Source organism: Somniosus microcephalus, chromosome 3 (genome assembly GCF_052327205.1).
Source record: "Somniosus microcephalus isolate GS21.2 chromosome 3, FLI_Smic_1.0, whole genome shotgun sequence".
Taxonomy (NCBI): Eukaryota; Metazoa; Chordata; class Chondrichthyes; order Squaliformes; family Somniosidae; genus Somniosus; species Somniosus microcephalus.
The window spans coordinates 40,130,435-40,152,140 of NC_140989.1; the positions used below are offsets into that span (position 1 = coordinate 40,130,435).

Consider the following 21,706-nt stretch of genomic DNA (forward strand, 5'->3'; position numbering starts at 1 on the left):
GGCTGCTCTTTCAAAACTGAGATGAGGAGGAACTACTTCACTCAGAGGGTGGTAGGTCCATGGAATATGCTGCCCCAAAAAGCTGTAGAAGCTACATCATTACATAAATTTAAAACTGAAATAGACAGTTTCCTAGAAGTAAAGGGAATAAAGGGTTATGGGGAACGGGCAAGAATTTGGACATGAGTCTAGGTTCGGATCGGTCATGGCCCTGTGGGTAGCGGAGCGGGCCCAGGGGCCATGTAGCCTGATCCTGCTCCTATTTCGTGTGTCTAATTTGATGCGCTATCAATTACTCATAAAAGACTGAGAGTTAGAAGAGTAACTAAAGGCTTTTATTAACAACAGAATGGAGGTCTGCCTCGCGTGGTCGACCGGTCCATGATACTAAGGGCTGGGGAGCAGTCACCTTTATACTAGGACCTGTGGGAGGAGTCAGCCGAGGCATGTCCAGGCATGTACACAGTGGAATACAAACAGGACAAACAGGAATACAAACAGTGGTTTACCACATAATTCTGTTAGATTCAGGAGATGGTTCAGTGATAGTAGATTGGCGGTTAGGATCAGATCAGCCATGATCTTATTGAATGGCGGAGCAGGCTCGAGGGGCCGATTGGCCTACTCCTGCTCCTATTTCTTATGTTCTTATGCTCCCAATCCTCAGGTTTGCTGCTTTTTCTGGCCAATTTATATGTCCTCTCCTTGGATCTTATGCTATCCCTAATTTCCCTTGTTAGCCAATGTTGAGTCACCTTTTTTGTTTTATTTTGATGCCAAACAGGGATGAACAAATTCTGTAGTTCATCCATGCGATCTTTTAATGTTTGCCATTGCCTATCCACCGTCAACCCTTTAAGTAACATTCCCCAATCTATCCTAGCCAACTAGCATCGTAGTTTCCTTTATTTAAATTCAGTACCCAAGTCTCTGAATCAACGACTTCACACTCCATCTTAATGAAGACTTCTATCATATTATGATCGCTCCTCCCCAAGGGGCCTCGCACAAAATTGCTAACTAATCCTTTCTCATTACATAATACCCAGCCTAAGATGGCCTGATCTCTAGTTGGTTCCTTAACATATTGGTCCAGGAAACCATCCCGTATACACTCTAGGAATTCCTCTTCCACAGTATTGTTACTAATTTGGTTAGACCAATCTATATGTAGATTAGTCACCCATGATAACTGCTGTGCCCTTATTGCACGCATCTCTAATTTCCTGTTTAATGCCATCCCCAACTTCAGCATTACTGTTTGGGGGTCTGTATACAACTCCCACTAATGTTTTCTGTCCCTTGGTATTTCTCAGCTCAACCCTAACAAGACCATACAAAAGCAAACCAGGTACAAGGGTTTATTCCTAGAGGGATAGAATTGAAAAGTAGTGAAGTTATGCTAAACTTGTATCAAACCTTGATTAGACCACACTTGGAGTACTGCGTACAATTCTGGTCACAATATTATAAAAAGGACATAGAGGCACTGGAGAGGGTGCAGAGAAGATTTACAAGGATAATACCAGAAATGCGAGGGTATACATATCAGGAAAGGATGAACAGGCTGGGTTCTTTTCTCTTGAAAAAAGGCTGAAGGGTGACCTAATTGAGGTCTTTAAAATTATGAAAGGTTTTGATAGAGTGGATACAGAGGGAGTGTTTCCACTTGTGGGGAAGAGCATAACTAGAGGACATCAATATAAGATAGTCACCAAGATATCAAATAGGGAATTCAGAAGAAACTTCTTTACCCAGAGAGTGGTGACAATGTGGAACTCGCTACCACAGGTGGTAGTTGAGACTTTAAAAAGGGCAGTAGGCAGAAGGCTGGAAACTATAGACCAGTTAGCCTAACATCTGTGGTAGGTAAAATTTTGGAGTCCATTATTAAGGAGACAGTAACAAGACATTTGGATAATCGTAATTTAATAGGACAAAGTCAGCATGGTTTTATGAAGGGGAAGTCATGTTTGACAAATTTGCTGGAGTTCTTTGAGGAAGTAACATATAGGGTGGATAAAGGGGAACCAGTGGATGTAGTGTATTTAGACTTCCAAAAGGCATTTGACAAGGTGCCACACAAAAGATTATTGCTTAAGATAAAAAATCAAAGGATTGGGGGTAATATTCTGGCATGGATAGAGGATTGGCTATCTAACAGAAGGCAGAGAGTTGGGATAAATGGTTCATTCTCAGACTGGCAATCAGTAACTAGTGGTGTTCCGCAGGGGTCAGTGCTGGGTCCCCAACTCTTTACAATCTATATTAACGATTTGGAGGAGGGGACCGAGTGTAACATATCAAAGTTTGCAATGATACTAAGATGGGGGGGGAAAGTAGTGAGTGAGGAGGACATAAAAAACCTGCAAGGGGACATAGACAGGCTAAGTAAGTGGGCAGAGATTTGGCAGATGAAATACAATACTGGAAAGTGTGAGGTTATGCACTTTGGCAGGAAAAATCGTAGAGCAAGTTATTATCTTAATGGCAAGAAACTGGAAAGTACTGTAGTACAAAGGGATCTGGGGGTCCTGGTGCACGAAACTCAAAAGGTTAGTATGCAGGTGCAGCAAGTGATTAAGAAGGCCAATGGAATGTTGGCTTTCATTGCTAGGGGGATAGAATATAAAAATAGGGAGGTATTGCTTCAGTTGTACAAGGTATTGGTGAGACCGCACCTGGAATACTGCATACAGTTTTGGTGTCCATACTTAAGAAAAGACATACTTGCTCTCGAGTCAGTACAAAGAAGGTTCACTCGGTTAATCCCGGGGATGAGGGGATGGATATATGAGGAGAGGTTGAGTAGATTGGGACTCTACTCATTGGAGTTCAGAAGAATGAGAGGCGATCTTATTGAAACATTTAAGATTGTGAAGGGGTTGGATCGGGTGGATGCGGGGAGGATGTTCCCGATGATGGGTGAAACTAGAACTAGGGGGCATAGTCTTAGAATAAGGGGCTGCTCTTTCAAAACTGAGATGAGGAGGAACTACTTCACTCAGAGGGTGGTAGGTCCATGGAATATGCTGCCCCAAAAAGCTGTAGAAGCTACATCATTACATAAATTTAAAACAGAAATAGACAGTTTCCTAGAAGTAAAGGGAATTAAGGGTTACGGGGAGCGGGCAGGAATTTGGACATGAGTCTAGGTTCGGATCGGTCATGGCCCTGTGGGTAGCGGAGCGGGCCCAGGGGCCGTGTAGTCTGATCCTGCTCCTAGTTCGTGTGTCTAATTCTGTTAGATTCAGGAGATGGTTCTGTGATAGTAGATTGGCGGTTAGGATCAGATCAGCCATGATCTTATTGAATGGCGAAGCAGGCTCGAGGGGCCGATTGGCCTACTCCTGCTCCTATTTCTTATGTTCTTATGGTCAAGAAGGTAAGAGCCCATGGGATCCAGAGCAATCTGGCACATTGGATCCAAAATTGGCTTAGTGGCAGGAGGCACAGGGTGATGGTCGAAGGTTGTTTTTGTGACTGGAAGCCTGTGTCCAGTGGTGTACCACAGGGATCGGTGCTGGTCTGATCAGTAAGTTCACAGATGACACGAAAATTGGTGGAGTGGTAAATAGCGAGGAGGGAAGCCTCAGGCTACAGGGCGATGTAGACGGGTTGGTTAGATGGGCAGAACAGTGGCAAATGGAATTTAACCCTGAAAAGTGTGAGGTGATGCATTTTGGGAGACCAACAAGGCAAGGGAATACACAATGAATGGTAAGACCCTAGAAAGGACAGAGGATCAGAGGGACCTTGGTGTGCATGTACATAGATCCCTGAAGGCAGCAGGGCAGGTAGATAAGGTGGTTAAAAAGGCATATGGGATACTTATATTCTATGCCTCGGCTAATGAAGGCAAGAGCAGGGAGGTTATGATGGAGCTGTACAAAACGCTAGTTAGGCCACAGCTGGAATAGTGTGTGCAGTTCTGGTCGCCACACTATAGGAAGGATGTGATTGCATTGGAGAGGGTGCAGAGGAGATTCACCAGGATGTTACCTGGCCTGGAGCGCTTCAGCTATGAAGAGAGACTGGACAGGCTGGGGTTGTTTTCCTTAGAGCAGAGAAGGCCAAGGGGGGACCTGATTGAGGTGTACAAAATTGTGAGGGGCATAGATAGGGTAGATAGAAAGGAACTTTTCCCCTTAGTCAAGGGGTCAATAACCAGGGGGCATAGTTTCAAGGTAAGGGGCAGGAGGTTTAGAGGGGATTGGAGGAAAAACTTTTGCACCCAGAGGGTGGTTGGAATCTAGAACTCACTGCCTGAAAGGGTGGTAGAGGGAGGAACCCTCAACATTCAAGAAGCATTTAGATGAGCACTTGAAACGCCATAGCATACAAGGCTACGGACCAAGTGCCGGAAAATGGGATTAGAATAGATAGGGCTTGATGGCTGGTGCTGACACGATGGGCCAAAGGGCCTCTTTCTGTGCTGTATAACTCTATGACTCTAATGAGGGAGAAGGGAATAGAGGGTTATGCTGACAGAGTTAGAAGAGGAAAGACGGGAGGAGGCTCGAATGGAGCATAAATGCCAGCAGAGACTGGTTGGGCCGAATGGCCTGTTTCTGTGCCGTATATCCTATGTACCTGGGAAGGTGACTATATCCGCCGCTGTCTCCTTTCTACTCGTGTTGATGTTATTCTGTAAAAGCGTCACGTATTCAGCAGTCTTTTCCTCTAATTTAGCCAATGGAAAATCTGACATTGTGCATAGGAAACAATTACTGTGGTCTTTTCATTTGAAAACAAGAATATAAATTGATACAAAAATTAAACAGATTTCCTGCTCAAACTAAATGGCTGCCTTTAAAGTCACTGCCTTGTTGCCGACATTCCTCCCCTCCACACACAAACTTTTATAAATTTTAATGGTAAAGTAATAAATAAACTGAAATAACAAAGATAAAAGTAGATTTTAATTTAGTGCAACCACTACAATATATGGCAGTGAAATTGTTTCAACATGTAAGCTTCCTCAAATACGAGGCACAGCAGGCTTAATGAAAGGTAAGCATCTAACATAATTCATGTTAACACAATCCAATCTAATCCAAATTAGAACCAGACTAAATCAGGTCTTAATCCAGGATACAAAATTAAGGTAGGTTAATGAACTCCAATCAAGCGTTCTGTCATATGCAGATCTTTTACAGCTGATATCGGCTTTGACCAGAAGTATGTTTTGGCATTGGTAAAGCTAAGAATGAGAGCTGCTAGAAAAGCATTTGAAACAAAAATCTGCGATCGACACAAATTGAAAGAACCCGACATCAGGAACAACTACAAAGGTGTTGTTGAAAGTAACATTATACTTGCAATAATGGATGTAGAAGAGATGTGGAACATCAAAAATTGAATATTAAGAAATGCAGAAGAAGAATTGGGTCTCAAAAACAACACCAAAAAGCATACATGAATAACGGTAAAAGTCCTGGAATTGAGTCAACAACAAATTAAGCTTATGGCGAGCATAAAAGCAGATCTTAATAATGAGGACTGAATACAACAGGTTAACCAGAGAAATAAAACTTAAAACCAAGATAAGAAAATCTGGATAAACGACCAGTGCAAAGAAGCAGAGGATTACGCCAAAAGAAATGAAACACAGGGCCGAACAGGTGATCAGCAAGCGGTGGAAAGGATATTTTGAAGATCTATACAATGTACAGGAAACTTTGTGCTATCCGGCACCGACGGGACCGAGCTGTTGCCGTTCCCTCAAAACTGCCAGACACTCCAGAGTTAATGTTGAAGCATACGGAGATTTTCAGCTCCGTGTGAATCAACAAACCCTGTTGCTTAGCAACAGCTTCTAAACAGTCGGCAAGCGTCTCTGTAGCGTCTCTAGCTGAAGCTGTTGCTTAGCTACAGACCTTGCAGAACTTGACTGTTGAGAAAAAAGCAACGAAAAGAAAAAAAAACGGCTCCTGATTTTTTGCCAGTGGCTTGAGCTAGCCTCTGGATAACACAAAGTTTCCTGTACAGAGCATGGTGAATTAATCAGTTCTGGAGAAACTGCCCTGTAGGAATATAGGGGTGTTGATGCTGGATTTCTTGGAAGACAAAGTAAAGATTTCTATCGATAGTTTGAAAAAGAACAAGGTTGCTGACATCGATAATATAAGTGCAGAGTTGTTGAAGGCGGGTGAGGAACATACTGTGAAAGTGATGCAAAGGTTGTTTAACAAAATTTGTGAAGAGTAAGTAGGTGAAGACCGCGGAAAGGCAATAATAATACCAATCTTCAAAAAAGCAGACAAGAGAGATTGCAGCAGTTACAAAGCAATCAGCTTTCTGAGTATACCCGGAAAAGTATTTACTAAGACACTGCAGAGGAGAATGAAAAGATATGTAGAAGTGGTACATGATGAACAAGCTAGTTTTACACCAGGATGAAGTACGATAGATCAACCGTCTATGTTAAGACAGATTTCGGAGAAATTTTTAGAACACAACATCCATTGTACAACATAGATTTTAAGCAGGTCTTTGACAGTGTGTGGCGAGTAGTGATATGGCATGTCTTGAAGATGTATGGTATTCCCGAGAGACTTGTCAGACTGATAGAAAACATCTATAACAAGTCCCTGAACACTGTTAAAGTGGATAGGAAACTGATGGAATAGTTTAGATCAACAGTTGGGGTGAGACAAGGATGTACACTGTCACCTGATTTCTTTAATCTAGCACTGGAAACAGTAATGAATGTTCAACTAAAAGCTGACATTGCTTCACGCTTACTGTTTGACGTCCCTTGAAGTCATCAATTAAATTGCTGCTTTAGAATCACTACATGAATAAATTCTATTCTGCAAAATTAGATGGTTGCCCAGAATCACCATGTTCAGGTTGGATACATCATTAAAAAAATGAGAAAACTAGCTAAAGAAGAATCACTATATATAAAAAGTCAGATAACACTGTAAAATATGAAAGCATTGCAAATTCAAATGTTATGCAGTCTTACTGTTTTAATTTTCTAGTTTTATCTTCAAATGCAATTTATTTTTCCTTTACAATCAAATTAGTAATTTATAATCGCAAAGTATTGCCGATGCTGGAAATCTGAAACAACAACAGAAAATGCTGGAAACACTCCGCAGGTCAGGCAGCATCGTGGAGAGAGAAACAGAGTTAACGTTTCAGTTCTGACAAAGGATCATCGACCTGAAATGTTAACTCTGTTTCTCTCTCCATGAGGCTGCCTGACCTGCTGAGTGTTTCCAGCATTTTCTGTTGTTGTTTTAGTAATTTATAAAATGGATTTAATGGATTACAGCAGTCAGATTAATTATTAAATGATCACAATTGAACTCTTGCTCAGAACGTCACTGCAGTCCCAACAGATCATCACCATGGGAAAAATAGGACCTCCCCTAACCCTTACAATCCCTGCAAGTCATCAAAAGGTAGATTTTGGACAGCTGGGCTGATTTACAATATAGAACTGTCAGTAAAGAGATTAATGCAATTAGGTATAAATTACACTGGAAGACAAACAAATTAGGATGAAATGGAATACAGAAACTTTAACCAGTTGACAGCATGGTTTTATTTGGTTGCACTTTTAAACATCGGTCTGTAAAAAAACCTAAGAAAAAGAATAGTGCTGCTTGAGAGCAAAGTTTTGAAAGTTTATATAAACATGAAACACAAATTGGAAGGCTATTTGTCTTCTCCATTCCTTTTACGAATCACGCTCATTTTGTTCCATCATGGAGCCTACCCAATGTATAAATGGTGATCAAAACAAAACAAGACCAACAAAGGATACAAATAGAATGAGGTAGGTGGCAAATGTCAACTTCCACTTGTGGACGAACATCTACTAGGACATGAGGAACATCTCGATCCAGTATTTGTTTATATTCCTATAATGATGGGGTAGAAAAATTGTAACAGCTTGGTCAAAGAGGTAGGTTTTAAGGAGCGTCTTAATGGAGGAAAGAGAGGTAAGGAGGCAGGGAATTCCAGAGCTTAGGGCCTAGGCAACAAGGCACGGCCACCAATGGTTGAGCGATTATAATCAGGGATGCTCAGGAGGGCAGAATTATAGGAGCGCAGATATCTCAGGGGTTGTGGGGCTGAAGGAGATTACAGAGATAGAATGGAGCGAGGCCATGGAGGGATCTGAAAACAAGGATGAGAATTTTGAAATCGAGGCACTGCTTAACCGGGATTCAATGTAGGTCAGCGAGCACAGGGGTGATGGGCGAACGGAACTTGGTGCAAGTTAGGACACGGGCAGCCGAGTTTTGGATGACCTCAAGTTTACGTAGGGTGGAATGTGGGATACATATAAAATACATATAAAACTAAGGAAAAAATACATCCTCGGTATGGAAATAAAAATGAGCAATCTTACCTGTACAGTTACTCTTTGTTCTCCAGTTAGCAAATGAAGTGTCCTACACTAGAATTGGAAAGCACAGGCAATGGAAGAGGTCAGGAGTCAGAATAATTAACAGGTTAATGGGGCACCACACATATAACTTATGAATTGAGAGCTATTAAATGCTGCTTCTTCAAATGGTATGCAACATAACCATGGGCCAGACACTTTCATTGCAACCACCTTCTCTACTTATGAGAACCAACTAAAATTAGACTAGGATGTGCTGTCATCTCCAATAGAAATGCTCTCCATAAAGTACTACCCACAGTCATCTGATCACATAAAGGGCCTAATGTAATATATCCTTGTGTTTTAGAAAGAAAGTATCCAAAGCAGTCATCCTCAAATATATGCTACAAAAACGGATTTTGTGGTTAGTGGCAAAGGAACAGTGCTCTCCGTTCACCTTGCTAACAGGTGCCCACAAAGTTTTCACAGGCTTTTGAGTGGAGACTTGCTCTAATCCAGTGTCTGAACCAGTACGGTGGGCACCTGGGAGCAGGCAAAGCAACAGCGAGGCTCTTCAACCAATCAGATTGAAGAATCCTCACTGAGACACGCAGAGTCTAAACCAGGAAGTATAACGCAGGAAATATAAATTACAGTTAAATCATGTGCAGAAAGCGAAATAAAGATTGGGAACAACAGATGAGATTGAGAGAGATAGACAGAAAAAAAAAAAAAAAAATCTCCAATACAAATTAACTTCTGAAGGAATGAGACTCCATGTTTGTAAAATTAAATTTTCAGGGCCAGGGAGGTTGTTTGCCAGTAATTATCACGCCGTTCAAAATTCGCTTACTTCTGAATGCACCAGCCCTATCTTTTTCTGGCATCTTTAGAGGGGAACTAGTGGGCAAGTACCCCAACTTCACGCCATTGCATTGATTTAAGTGCCAAGTCTATCAGCGAGGACTGTTACAGTGCACTTTGTGGAGGAGCAGGGTATCTCTGACAGCAACTTCTGGATTTTCACATTTAACTGCGCATGTGCAGATGCTAGAGGTTGCTCCATTACAATGGTGAGCGCCGATAGCCTTACCTTTATTATCTACACAAAATCCGGGCCATGATCTTTTAATTCATCACATTTAAAATTACTTAAGAATTTCCTTCACAAAGATGCCTTGTATAAATTTAAGTCCATAGGAAATCCAGCTTGCATTGCAAGTTGACCATCGATCTCGAAATGAGAGTACAGGAAACTTTCGATTTATCGGCACCTAAATAACCGGAAATCTCGGTTAACCGGCAAAATTCAGGAGTAGGTTCAGGTAACTTTTATTACTTGCCTTCCTCCATTTGTTGCTGTGCAAGGGTGTGGCTGCAGCTGTTGCTAAGCTACAGAGACGCTTGCAACTTGTGGCCATTGTTCTGAAGCTGTTGCTAAGCAACAGGGTTTGTTGCTTTATACGGAGCTCTCAGCTCCGTATCTTTTACTACAGCTTTTGGTTATCTGGAATTTTTGATGAACCGGCACCACGTCGGTCCCGTCCGTGCCGGATAAAAAAAAGTTTCCTGCTATAAATAAAGTGCTCACTTTAAGTGGGTTCATGTGCGTCACCCCAAGTTGTTGTAAATCCATGCATCTCCCGAGTTATTCTCCACATATCAATTATTTTATCATCTTTAACAATCTGTTCAATTCAAACTAATTAAGAGAAACTGTGGACAATAAACTGCACTGATTTTCTTGAAATCTCTGTACTAACCATGACTTTGTGTAGAATAAAAGAAATCTCAGGTGAACCCAGAGGACTCTGTAGAGGTTTGAAAATATCAGTTGCACTGCTGACAACTCCATTAGCCTTGGCCACCATTATGTTATTTAAATCCCACAGTGGTAATGAATGAGACTGAAGGCCACAGCAGCACTCCTTATTCATAATACCACTGGAATAGAGCATCACGATATTGACAGGACAAGGCTATACAAATGTGTGTGTTGAACTGCCTCCAGCTAGCACTGGTAAACATAAGCACCAGGGAAGGCTAGGGTGACACAAAGCGATCATGGCAGTTTGAGTACATTTTGTATAAATAGAATTTTTGAATATTTCCTACACTTTTGATCACATTGTTTTGCTGGAGGAATCATTGAGCTTCTAATTTTGATGATATGTGTAGAAGAACTAGGGGTCACAGTCTCAGAATAAGGGGTCAGCCATTTAGGACTGAGATGAGGAGAAATTTCTTCACCCAGAGGGTTGTGAATATTTGGAATTCTCTACCTCAGAGAGCTGTGGATGCTCGGTAGTTGAGTATATTCAAGAGAGAGAGAGAGAAATTTTTGGATACTAAGGGGCTCAAGGGATATGGTGATAGTGTGGGAAGGTGGAGTTGAGGTAGAAGATCAGCCATGATCTTACTGAATGGCAGAGCAGGCTTGAAGGGGTGAATGGCCCACTCCTATTTCTTATGTTCTTAAGTGCTTCATGACATCAATCCTGAGCATTCCTTTCACTGCTTTGTATCTGTATTGTCTTGTCCTGCCTTTGTGGTTTAACTTGAAATAATGCTCAGATCTTTCCCAACATCCCCTCTAACTCACTGAATGCCAATCATTGAGCCAAAAATTGCCAGAGGTACTGCAAAAAGAATACACACCCTCCTGCGTAAACTTGTGCTCCGACAATGCGAGGGGAACATAATGGCCCACAGATCCCAGGGATGCAGCCTGTGCGGAAGCGTACTGGGACCACGTGGGCCTGGTCCTCCAATCAGAAAACAGATTGTCTTTCATTCATTTAAATTACTTCATTACTACAGCTTTTAAAATACATAAGATTTAACTTTTATCGTGGGAATCAAATTCATTATTCATAATTCCCACTTCTAAACAAATTCTGTGAACTGTGCAGAAAGTTATGAAATGTAAACGTTATTTTTTTTTTTTAAACCGGCAGCTTTAACATACACTCGGATTGCTTCTCATTGAAGCTCTTAATGTTTCTTGGTGTTATTTAATTTTTTTAAAAAGCATTTTTTTCATTTCGGGTATCCCCTTACTATGTGCAACTATGCCCTGCGCCTGTTTCCACCAGCCATAAAATTTCCGTACATAATTGCTGGGCAGTTGGTGGGCAAATAGCTCAATTCTGCGCTAGCAATTAGGTTTTCAGTGGCGGTGCGGATGGCCTGTCAACGCGTATGTTGACAGACCGCAAGTTCGGGATTTAGTGCATGCACAAATGCATGCGGAAATCCTGAACTTGCGTTGGATTTCAAAGGTGGTATGACGGCATACTCAGAGTATGCCGTCATACCGCAAAATCCGGGCCATTAAGTATGCCCCTGCGTTTTTTCATTCAATGTGTAACACCTTGCAGTTAACGGTCTGCTCTAGTTCTGCACACTTGGAAATTTTATCTAGGTGCTTCTGTAATTCCTTGATTGATTCACTACACCACTACGAGTGTCCCCCGCTAGTTTAGTTTAGTTGCATCTGCAAATTTGACTACCTTCCACTGCATTTCTGAATCCGGGCTGTTCATGCAAATGAGAAACACTGATATTTGGAGTAATTCGCTCAGTCCATCTCTATACCCCAAAATCATTCCCCTAACTAGTACCAACTGCTACCTCTCTTTCAGCCAGCTCCTTATCCACTTCTAAATTTTATCTAGAAAACTACTGCCGTAAGCTTGTGAACCAGCCTCTCACAAGGAAGTCTAAGTACACTATATCATAGGGCTTTCCAGCATTCACTTAGGCTGTTACTTTCTTAAAAAAAAATCAAGATTAGTCTGGGTGTCCCTCAAAAAATTTGAGGAGATTGGTTTTGTCCCTGGGCTCAGGACAGGCCAAAGTGATGGAAACCAAGTGATATGAGAACAGTGGTGTACTCTGGCAGATTTCAAATTTCATTCTCTACCCATTAGAGTGATGTGTTTGAGCTTTTAATCCTCTAAGATTGTGACTGGATCAGCACGTGTGACTTGCCCACAAGGTAGCCAGCTATAATTTCTGAATATATTTCTATCCTCTCAGCAAGCATCAGGGTCAAATTTCTAAGACAGTATATTTGACGGAGCGGCCTCCAGCTGCATCTCATTAAGCCACTTGGAAGGCAGTGGATGATTTCTTCTCGTCACTATTTATAATAAAATCTTAACCTTTTATATAAAAAATGTATTATGAATTAATTACAAATACCAAATCGAGGAAAACTCCCCGCCCCCCCTCCACACAGATTAGGCAGGGACAATATTTAGTGGGGGTACAGTGCACTGATGTATCAAAAGATTGCATCACTGTGTGGTAGGGCGAGTTCCCAACCACAATTATCTAAGTAATAGTTTCTAATCCCAGCCACTGTCTATGGATGTTCTCAATTGGACTTTGAGAAGACATTTGATAAGGTTCCGCACAAGAGATTATTACCAAAAAATGAAAGCGCACCGAATTGGAGATAACTTTGTGACATTGGTTGGTAAATGGTTGGGATTGTTGGAGATGGCGAATTGGGATAGAGGGAACATTCTCTGATTGATTAGAGGAAGGTTGCAAGTAGTGTTCTTCAGATATCTGCACTGGGGCCTCAGCTTTTAGAAACATAGAAGATAGGAGCAGGAGTAGGCCATTCGGCCCCTCGAGCCTGCTCCGCCATTCAATGAGATCATGGCTGATCATCCAAATTCAGTACCCTGTTCCTGCTTTCTCCCCATATCCCTTGATCCCTTTAGCCTTAAGAAATATATCTAACTCCTTCTTGAATATATTTAATGAATTGGCCTCAACTGCCTTCTGTGGTAGAGAATTCCACAGGTTCACCACTTTCTGGGTGAAGAAATTCCTCCTCATTTCTGTCCTAAATGGCTTACCCCTTATCCTTAGACTGTGACCCCTGGTTCTGGACTCCCCGGCCATCGGGAACATCCTTCCTGCATCTAGTCTGTCTAGTCCTGTTAGAATTTTATAAATTTCAATGAGATCCCCTCTCATTCTTCTAAACTCCAGCGAGTACAAGCCCAATCGACCCAATTTCTCCTCATACGTCATTCCTGCCATCCCAGGTATCAGTCTGGTGAATCTTCGCTGCACTCCCTCCATGGCAAGAACATCCTTCCTCAGATAAGGCGACCAAAACTGCACACAATACTCAAGGTGTGGTCTCACCAAGGCCCTGTACAACTGTAGCAACACATCCTTGTTCCTGTACTCGAACCCTCTCGCTATGAAGGCCAACATACCATTTGCCTTCTTAACCGCCTGCTGCACCTGCATGCTTACCTTCAGCGACTGGTGCACAAGGACACCCAGGTCTCTTTGCACTTCCCCTTCTCCCAATCTATTGCCGTTCAGATAATAATTTGCTTTCCTGTTTTTGCCACCAAAGTGGATAACTTCGCATTTATCCACATTATACTGCATCTGCCATGCATCTGCCCAATCACCCAACCTGTTCAAAGAGTTTCTTGGCATCCTCCTCACAGCACACACGCCCACCCAGCTTTGTGTCGTCTGCAAACTTGGAGATATCACATCTAGTTCCCTCGTCTAGATCATTAATATATTTTAAACCCCGGTATATATATTAATGACTTGGATGAAGGAATAAAGAGCTATATATCCAAGTTTGCAAATGACACTAAGTTAGGATACACAGTAAGTTGTGTAGATGGGAGCAGGAAGCTAAAAAAACTAAGTAATGGCAGATGGAGTTGAATGTGGGGAAGTGTGAGGTCATCCACTTTGGATCTGAGAAGTACAAGTCGGAATATTTTCTTAATGGTGAAAGACTCGGAGCTGTGGAAAAGCAAAGGGATTTAGGTGTCCATGTACACGAATCACTAAAAGTTAGTGCACAGGTACAAAAAGTAATCGAAAAGGTTAATAGAATGTTGGCCTTTATCTCAAGGAGGTTAGAATTCAAAAGTGAAGAAGCGATGGTTCAGTTGTACAGAGCCTATCTGGAAGAGTTTGTTCAGTTTTGGGCACCGCACCTCAGGCAAGATAAATTGGCCTTGGAGGGGGTGCAGAGCAGATTCACTCGAATGATACCAGGGTTAAATTAGGTCAGATTGCATAAACTTGGTTTGTATTCCCTTGAGATTAGAAGGTTGAAAGGTGATCTAATCAAGGTATTTAAAATGATAAAGGGGTTCAATAGGGTAGATACAAAGAAACAATTTCCTCTGGTGGGAGAATCCAGAACAAGGAAGTATAATCTTAAAATTAGATCAAGCCAGTTAGGAGCAAAATCAGGAAGCATTTTTTCCCCACATAAAGGGTAGGGGAAATCTGCAACTCTCGCCTCCAAAAGTGTGTGGATGCTGAGTCGGTTAAAATTTTCAAGACTGGCAACAAGGGATGTGGAGAAAAGGCAGGTAAATGGTTTTGAAGTACAGATCAGCCATGATCTAATAGAATGGCGGAACAGGCTCGTGGAGCTGAATGATCTACTCCTGTTTTGATCTTCCTGTGTTCCATCAAGGCGAGGCACTAAACATGGTATTTACACGGAGGGAGGAAGACTTTCCTATTTTTCTTTCTCCCCAAAAAGAAATTATTACACTTCCCCATCCCCGTTTTCCCCCTTCCACGCACCCACCCAGACAGTTACAGAACAGCACTGCCAGAGACCTGGGAATCGGTTACCTTCTTTTGATTTCAGCTGAAAAATGGTGCCAGTGCTGGAGAACCCAAAAAAAGGGACATAACAGAGGTGAAAACTGAAAGGAGGAAATAAAAGAAATGACTGGAGGCAGGAGATTAAAGATATCGGGAAAGAAAGCATTAAACTATTTATGACTATCATCCACAAATGCTGCAGCAGATTCAAATATGAAAGTGAAAACAAAAGTTAGTTTATCTTATTGAGAAATAAATTGCAATTATAGCAAACGGCCCATCTGCAGTCAATGTTTTCATTTGGTTTTGAATGTTGCTTAAAAACAAAAGCTGTTTCACAGCTGGACCTCTTTAATGCATTCTATGGTCTGACAATACAGTGCTCTGACCTGATCTGTTGCTGCTGAGCCACAAAATCTCTCGTAGTCGATCAGATCTTTCACTGTTGGATTCTCACCACAAACCGCACATGTTGGTTGCTTGGGTCGAAGCTTAATGGTGCGAAATCGAGCTTCCAGAGCATCAAATACTAACATCTGTTGGCTGTAAGATGCTGAAGAGGTTATCGTTAAGGACCATGCTGGGAAAACATATTTCTGTCACAGGAAACAGGTTAACTTATTCCCAGCGAAAGACTCCAGCTGTGTAGACAGCTGGTAGCTGATAAAATGCATCCCTCAGCTACTTAAACAAGAAAGCTGTTTGATTTAGCAATACACAAGAGCCCTCATAAGATCAATTCTTATCTGCTAGGGAATCTTTTGTCTTCGAATAGGATTTAATAAGATAGTACAAGGTGTACAGGGACTGGGTGGTGCATTGAGCTAGCACATTTCCTTTCACTCTGGGACTTGATTTGGAATGCAACCTGACAATGGGATGAAAATCTTCCTCCCTGCTCGCTGCAAAGGTTCTCACATGAGCTAAGTTTGGGCCATCTCAGCCTAGTTCATCATTAATGGATGTAGATCCACATCACAAAATTTAGCATAATTTGACATCAATTCACAATCTAGCTCAGACAGCTTTGGAATGGCCGGTACAGGAAATGACACGTGAATGCATGATAAAATGCTTTACTCTATCGTTTGGTATGCTATGCTTAACCTAAAACTGCATGATACTGAAGGCATTCTATTGCTTAACATTAACATCTTTCATCTTGATCAGCACAAATCAAAATCACACAAATAAAGTACAATGTGCAGCTGTTGGTGGTATGGAGCTGTAGAATACAGATTCTGCCCACAATTGCAGCCCAACCTCATGGCCAGGGAATGGTTTGTGCCCAGCAAAAAGCAGGGGAGAAATATATAAAGTAAACTTTATCTGAACAGACCGCAGTAGGTGGAAATAAAATTAAAAGTGGCTGGGGAATCTACTTTTCACCACTTGATATTACTACCTGACTTGGTAAATAATGTAGGACATTTTCAAGGTGTGTTTGCCCAGAGACTTCCTGCAGGTTCAAGGAAATTCCAGGTTCCTTGGACTAACCACTCTAATGTATCCCAATGCTGCAACAAATAATATCATTTATGGTGATTAAAGTACTCAAATATCAGAAGTAGCATTAGTAATATTGGGTTAGCCTTCATGTTATCTCAGAATCTATTCTATCTATTTAGCTATTTTAAGAAAAAGAATACAAGTTCAAATACATGTCAGTCCATGTCACGGCTTCACACAGTGGCCAACTGGATAAGGTAGTAGAGGGCAACTGGCATCTGTGCAACTGTAAGGCAGCAAGGAGTCAGTGCCTTCAGGAGAGATGGGAAGGGGCTGGAGAAAAGTTGCTATAAGTAAAAGCATTTTGCTTTCCCGTCGTTCTTGCCTCCCATATTTAAGGTGGGAATAACGTCCAAAGAAATCGCCACCAACCTGGCTGGAAAAGTGTTCTTTGGAGTCATTCAAGTGCCACAAATGAAAGTTCATCGATCTGAAACGTGAATTCTCTTTCTCTCGCCACAGATGCTACGTGGCCTGCGAGTGTTTCTAGCATTGTCTGTTTTTATTTCAGATGTCCAGTATCCACAGTATTTTGCTTTTGCCACAAATCTAAGGACTGTTATGGACACAGCTGTGACCAGATCAACCTTTGATGCATTTTTACACATCAAACCAGCACATTGGGAAGAGAGGGGGGAAAAGGGGAGAAAAAAAAGTGAAAAAAGGTTAATCCCTCACTTAGTGTTTAAATATTGTACAAAAATTTTAAAGGTGGAAAGCTGATGGGACGCTACAACCAAAAGCTGACAACTGCCACATGGTGGCAGTATTGCCCTGAATCACCCTTTTGCTGTTATTCTGTCTTTGGTGTAATTTAACTCAAAATGCTAGATTTTCAAAATCTACTGGAATTCATTCACCCTTGCAATTGGTGAAGATTACAACCAGCACTTTGAAGTTTAGCAGTTGCTGTTAGCCATTGGCTTCCCCCAATGCGGAACATTCCATAGGTACTTTTCGGTTTTCTCAAATGCTGACTTTTGCAGCTGAGGAACTAACATTTGGTTTATGTTTCCCAAAAATAAATACAGACTGGTAAGGAAATAAAAAGATACATCCTATTCCTGACGCAATCTTCAGCACCTCCAGGGCCTGAATACATCCCAGGATTCCAGGCACTACAACATGAAAAAAAAATTAGGCTTACACTTGATTTTTTTTAATTTATTCATTCACGGGATGTGGGCATCGCTGGCAAAACCAGCATTTATTGCCCATCCCTAATTGCCCTCGAGAAGGGGGCGATGAGCTGCATTCTTGAACCGTTGAAGTTCGTGTGGTGAAGGTACTCCCACAGTGCTATTAGGTAGGGAGTTCCAGAATTTTGACCCAGCAACGATGAAGGAATGGCGATATATTTCCAAGTCAGGATTGTGTGTGACTTGGAGGTAGTGGCATTCTTATGCGCCTGCTGTCCTTGTCCTTCTAGGTGGTAGAGGTCATGGGTTTGGGAGTTGCTTTCAAAGAAGCCTTTTAGATGGTACACACTGCAGCCATGTTGCGGTGGTGGAGGGAGTGATTGTTTAAGGTGGTGCATGGGGTGCCAATCAAGCGGGCTGCTTTGTCCTGGATGATGAGCTTCAAGTGTTGTTGGAGCTGCACTCATCCAGGCAAGTGGAGAGTATTCCATCACACTCCTGACTTGTGCCTTGTAGGTGGTAGAAAGGCTTTGGAGTTAGAAGACATGTCACTCGCTGCAGAATACCCAGCCTCTGACCTGCTCTTGTAGCCACAGTATTCATGTGGCTGGTCCAGTTAAGTTTCTGGTCAATGGTGACCTCCGCCCCCCACCGGATGTTGCCGGTGGGGGATTCAATGATGGTAATGCCACTGAACGTTAAAGAGAGGTGGTTAGACACTCTTGTTGGAGATTGCCTGGTACTTGTGTGGCGCGAATGTTACTTGCAACTTATCAGCCCAAGCCTGGATGTTGTCCTGGTCTTGCTGCATGTGGGCATGGACTGCTTCATTACGAGCAGTTGCGAATGGAACTGAACACTGGGCAATCATCAGCAAACATCCCCACTTCTGACCTTATGATGGAGGGAAGGTCATTGATGAAGCAGCTGAAGATGGTTGGGCCTAGGACACTGCCCTGAGGAGCTCCTGCAGCGATGTCCTGGGGCTAAGATGATTGGCCTCCAACAACCACAACCATCTGGGTTGAAATTCCTTCATTGTGAAGTTCATATTATACTAAAGACAAATACTTCCTGACTGTTGATACTATAACAGAATCTGCATTAATTTTATATATTTAAAGAGAAAGAGAGGTGTGGGGAGAAGAGGAAACAAAGAGCGAGAGTGGCATGTGTATATACACACTTCAAATAACCTGTGGGCAAAGAGGTGACAGAGATAGAGTTAACACAATTATAAGTTTTAAAAAAGTGGTTTCTCGACCAATTAATGAATAATCACAGAAATTACGTTCATTAGATTCACAAGAGAATACCTGCTGAAGGAGTTCTCATCCCGAGAGTGATGTTAAACACATGTAAAATATACCGTGTAACTGTTCAGCCCCTCACACCACCCCACTGTTCTTCACCTTCTACAAAGTACATCCCCAGTGCAACATAACCTTTTTCCATTCTGCTCCTCCTAGTGATACCCAGGTCTGGCAAGTATAATGTACAATAGATTTGAGGAGCACAAAGGAAAGTACAGTAAACATAATACAGTAACTGCAAAGCACGATAGGTAATAAATTCAGATATTGTATCAGTAGATTGCCATTTCACAAGACAGGAAACAGCTCAGAATTTTATTTGCACCCTGATAAAGAACAAGCTGTTCTATTAATGCTGCAACTGGAAACTGTTGCTTTGTATTTCTGCCGACAAGAGTATTCTTCAAATTAATTCTTGAAAAATTGTAAACAATTCTCCATTTTGACCTGACCACTAGGTGGAGCACTTGATAATACCAGAGGCATTTTGTTTCAAAAAAAAAATAAACCAGCTTGGCAGTGAAAAAGGCAAACATGTGATTTTACATTGCAAACATCAATCAAGTAATTTCTCTTCCATTAAACTACAGCTTTGACATTTTGAAAACTATTGTTCTTGGACTGTTATAATTATGTTATAAAGGCCACCTAGGAGAGCAGTACACAGGATCAATGATTTCTTCCTCAACTGAAGGTTGAGACTGATGCTGTTCCACAACTTTCATGTATGCTTCCATCTTGGAATAATTGCACTTTCACTTCTCTAACCCAAGAACAACATTTTAGGAATTTTGTTCAAAATTCTCCCCTAATGAGTAAATATATTATGTATAATAAAAATTAGAAATAAATTCCATTCAAAAGCCAATTTCAAAACTTCTCACCCTAATGGAAACCTAATGGCCCAGATTTTTCAGTCAGCAGCAAATGTCACCAACCTCAAAAAAAGCTGCCCACAAAGAGTTAGCAGGTTCTGGATTATAGATTTCCTCTTTTCCGACCAGGCAGGTACTGCAGGAGTCCCCCGAGTGCATCTCACTCGCTAACCAGTATTCAGTTCTGGATACTAGGGAGGACGATGGTTCCTCTGGGGAGTGCAGCCAGAACCAAGTCCACAGCACCATGGGTGGCTCAGCTGCACAGGTGGGGAGGAAGAAGAGTGGAAGAGCAAAAGTGGTAGAGGATTCGATAGTTAGGGGGATAGACAGGTGTTTCTGCAGACGCAGACGTGACTCCAGGATGGTATGTTGCCTCCCTGGTGCCAGGGTCAAAGATGTCACTGAATGGCTGCAGGGCATTCTGAAGGGGGAGGGTGAACAGCCAGAGGTCGTGGTCCACATCGGTACCAACAACATAGGTAGAAAGAGGATAGACCAGATGAATGCGTGGCTGGAGAGATGGTGCAGGAGGGAGGGCTTTAGATTGCTGAGGCATTGGGACCGTTTCTGGGGGAGGTGGGACCTGTACAAGCCGGACAGGTTGTACCTCAACAGGACTGGAACCAATATTCTCGCAGCGGGGTTTGCTAGTGCTGTTGGGGAGGGTTTAAACTAGCTTGGCAGGGGGATGGGAACCTGAGAGTGGATTCAGAAGGGAGAGAAGGAAAGCTGGAAATGGAAGGCAGAAAATTAGTAAGCGAGTTTGGTAGGCAGAGGAAACAAAGGCTAGAAAATAGACAACAGGGGAGTTTGGCAGTGCTAAATGGTATATACTTCAACACAGAGTCTAGGGAATAAAGCAGATGAGCTGAGGGCACAGATGGACACGTGGGAGTATGATATTATAGCTATTATTACTGAGACATGGCTGAAAGAAGGGCAGGAATGGCAGCTCAACATTCCTGGTTACAGGGTTTGCAGACGAGATCGAGAGGGGAATAAAAAAGGAGTGGGGGGTCGCAATATTGATTAAAGAATCAATTACAGCTGTGAGGAGGGAGGATATCTTAGAAGGAACATCCAATGAGGCCATATGGGTTGAACTGAAAAAGAAACAAGGGGAAATCACACTGCTGGGAGTGTACTGTAGACCTCCGAACCATCAGAGGGAGAGAGAAGAGCAAATATGTAGGCAAATTTCTGAGACGTGAAAAAATAGGGCAGTAATAGTAGGAGATTTCAACTTCCCTAATATTAACTGGGATAAAATTAGTGTGAAAGGCATAGAGGGAGCAGAAGTCTTAAAATGCATTCAGGAGAACTTTTTTAGCCAGTATGTAGTAAGCCCAACAACAGAGGGGGCGGTTCTGAACCTAGTTTTAGGGAATGAAGCTGGGCAGGTGGAAAGAGTATCAGTGGATATCAGAGCATATTGGTGGTAGTGATCATAATTCAGTTAGATTTAGGGTAGTTATGGAAAAGGAAAAAGATTGATCAGAAGTAAAAGTTCTCATTTGGGAAAAGCTCATTTTAATAAGCGCAGAGGTGATTTAGCCAAGGTGGACTGAAGACAGAAACTTGAAGGTAAATCAGTGTCAGAGCAGTGAGAGGCATTCAAGGAGGAGATAGTGAGGGTTCAGAGCAAGCATGTTCCCTTAAAGAAAAAGGGAGGGACTAACAAATCTAGAGCTCCCTGGAAGTCAAGGGGCATACAGGGTAGGATAAAGATAAAAAGGGAAGCCAATTACAGATACCGAGGACTCAATACTGTAGTTATGGAAAAGGACAAAGATTGATCAGAAGTTAAAGTTCTCGATTGGAGAAAGGCCAATTTTACTAAGCTGAGATGTGATTTAGCAAAAGTGGACTAGAAATGACTACTTGAAGGTAAAT

The 21,706-nt window shown here is 42.1% G+C and overlaps 1 protein-coding gene across 1 annotated transcript in view; it reads right to left on the reverse strand.

Moving 5' to 3' along the window:
* Positions 1 to 21,706, reverse strand: part of mocs3 (molybdenum cofactor synthesis 3) — an 81,770-nt gene that overhangs the window by 31,514 nt on the left and 28,550 nt on the right. Inside the window, exons 8-12 of the mRNA XM_085980201.1 lie at positions 17,539 to 17,601; positions 15,364 to 15,527; positions 8,372 to 8,419; positions 7,781 to 7,877; positions 4,594 to 4,704 (exon numbers count right to left, since the gene is read on the reverse strand). Coding sequence (XP_085836327.1) covers positions 4,594 to 4,704; positions 7,781 to 7,877; positions 8,372 to 8,419; positions 15,364 to 15,527; positions 17,539 to 17,601 — 483 coding nt within the window. The remainder of the gene's footprint in view (positions 1 to 4,593; positions 4,705 to 7,780; positions 7,878 to 8,371; positions 8,420 to 15,363; positions 15,528 to 17,538; positions 17,602 to 21,706) is intronic.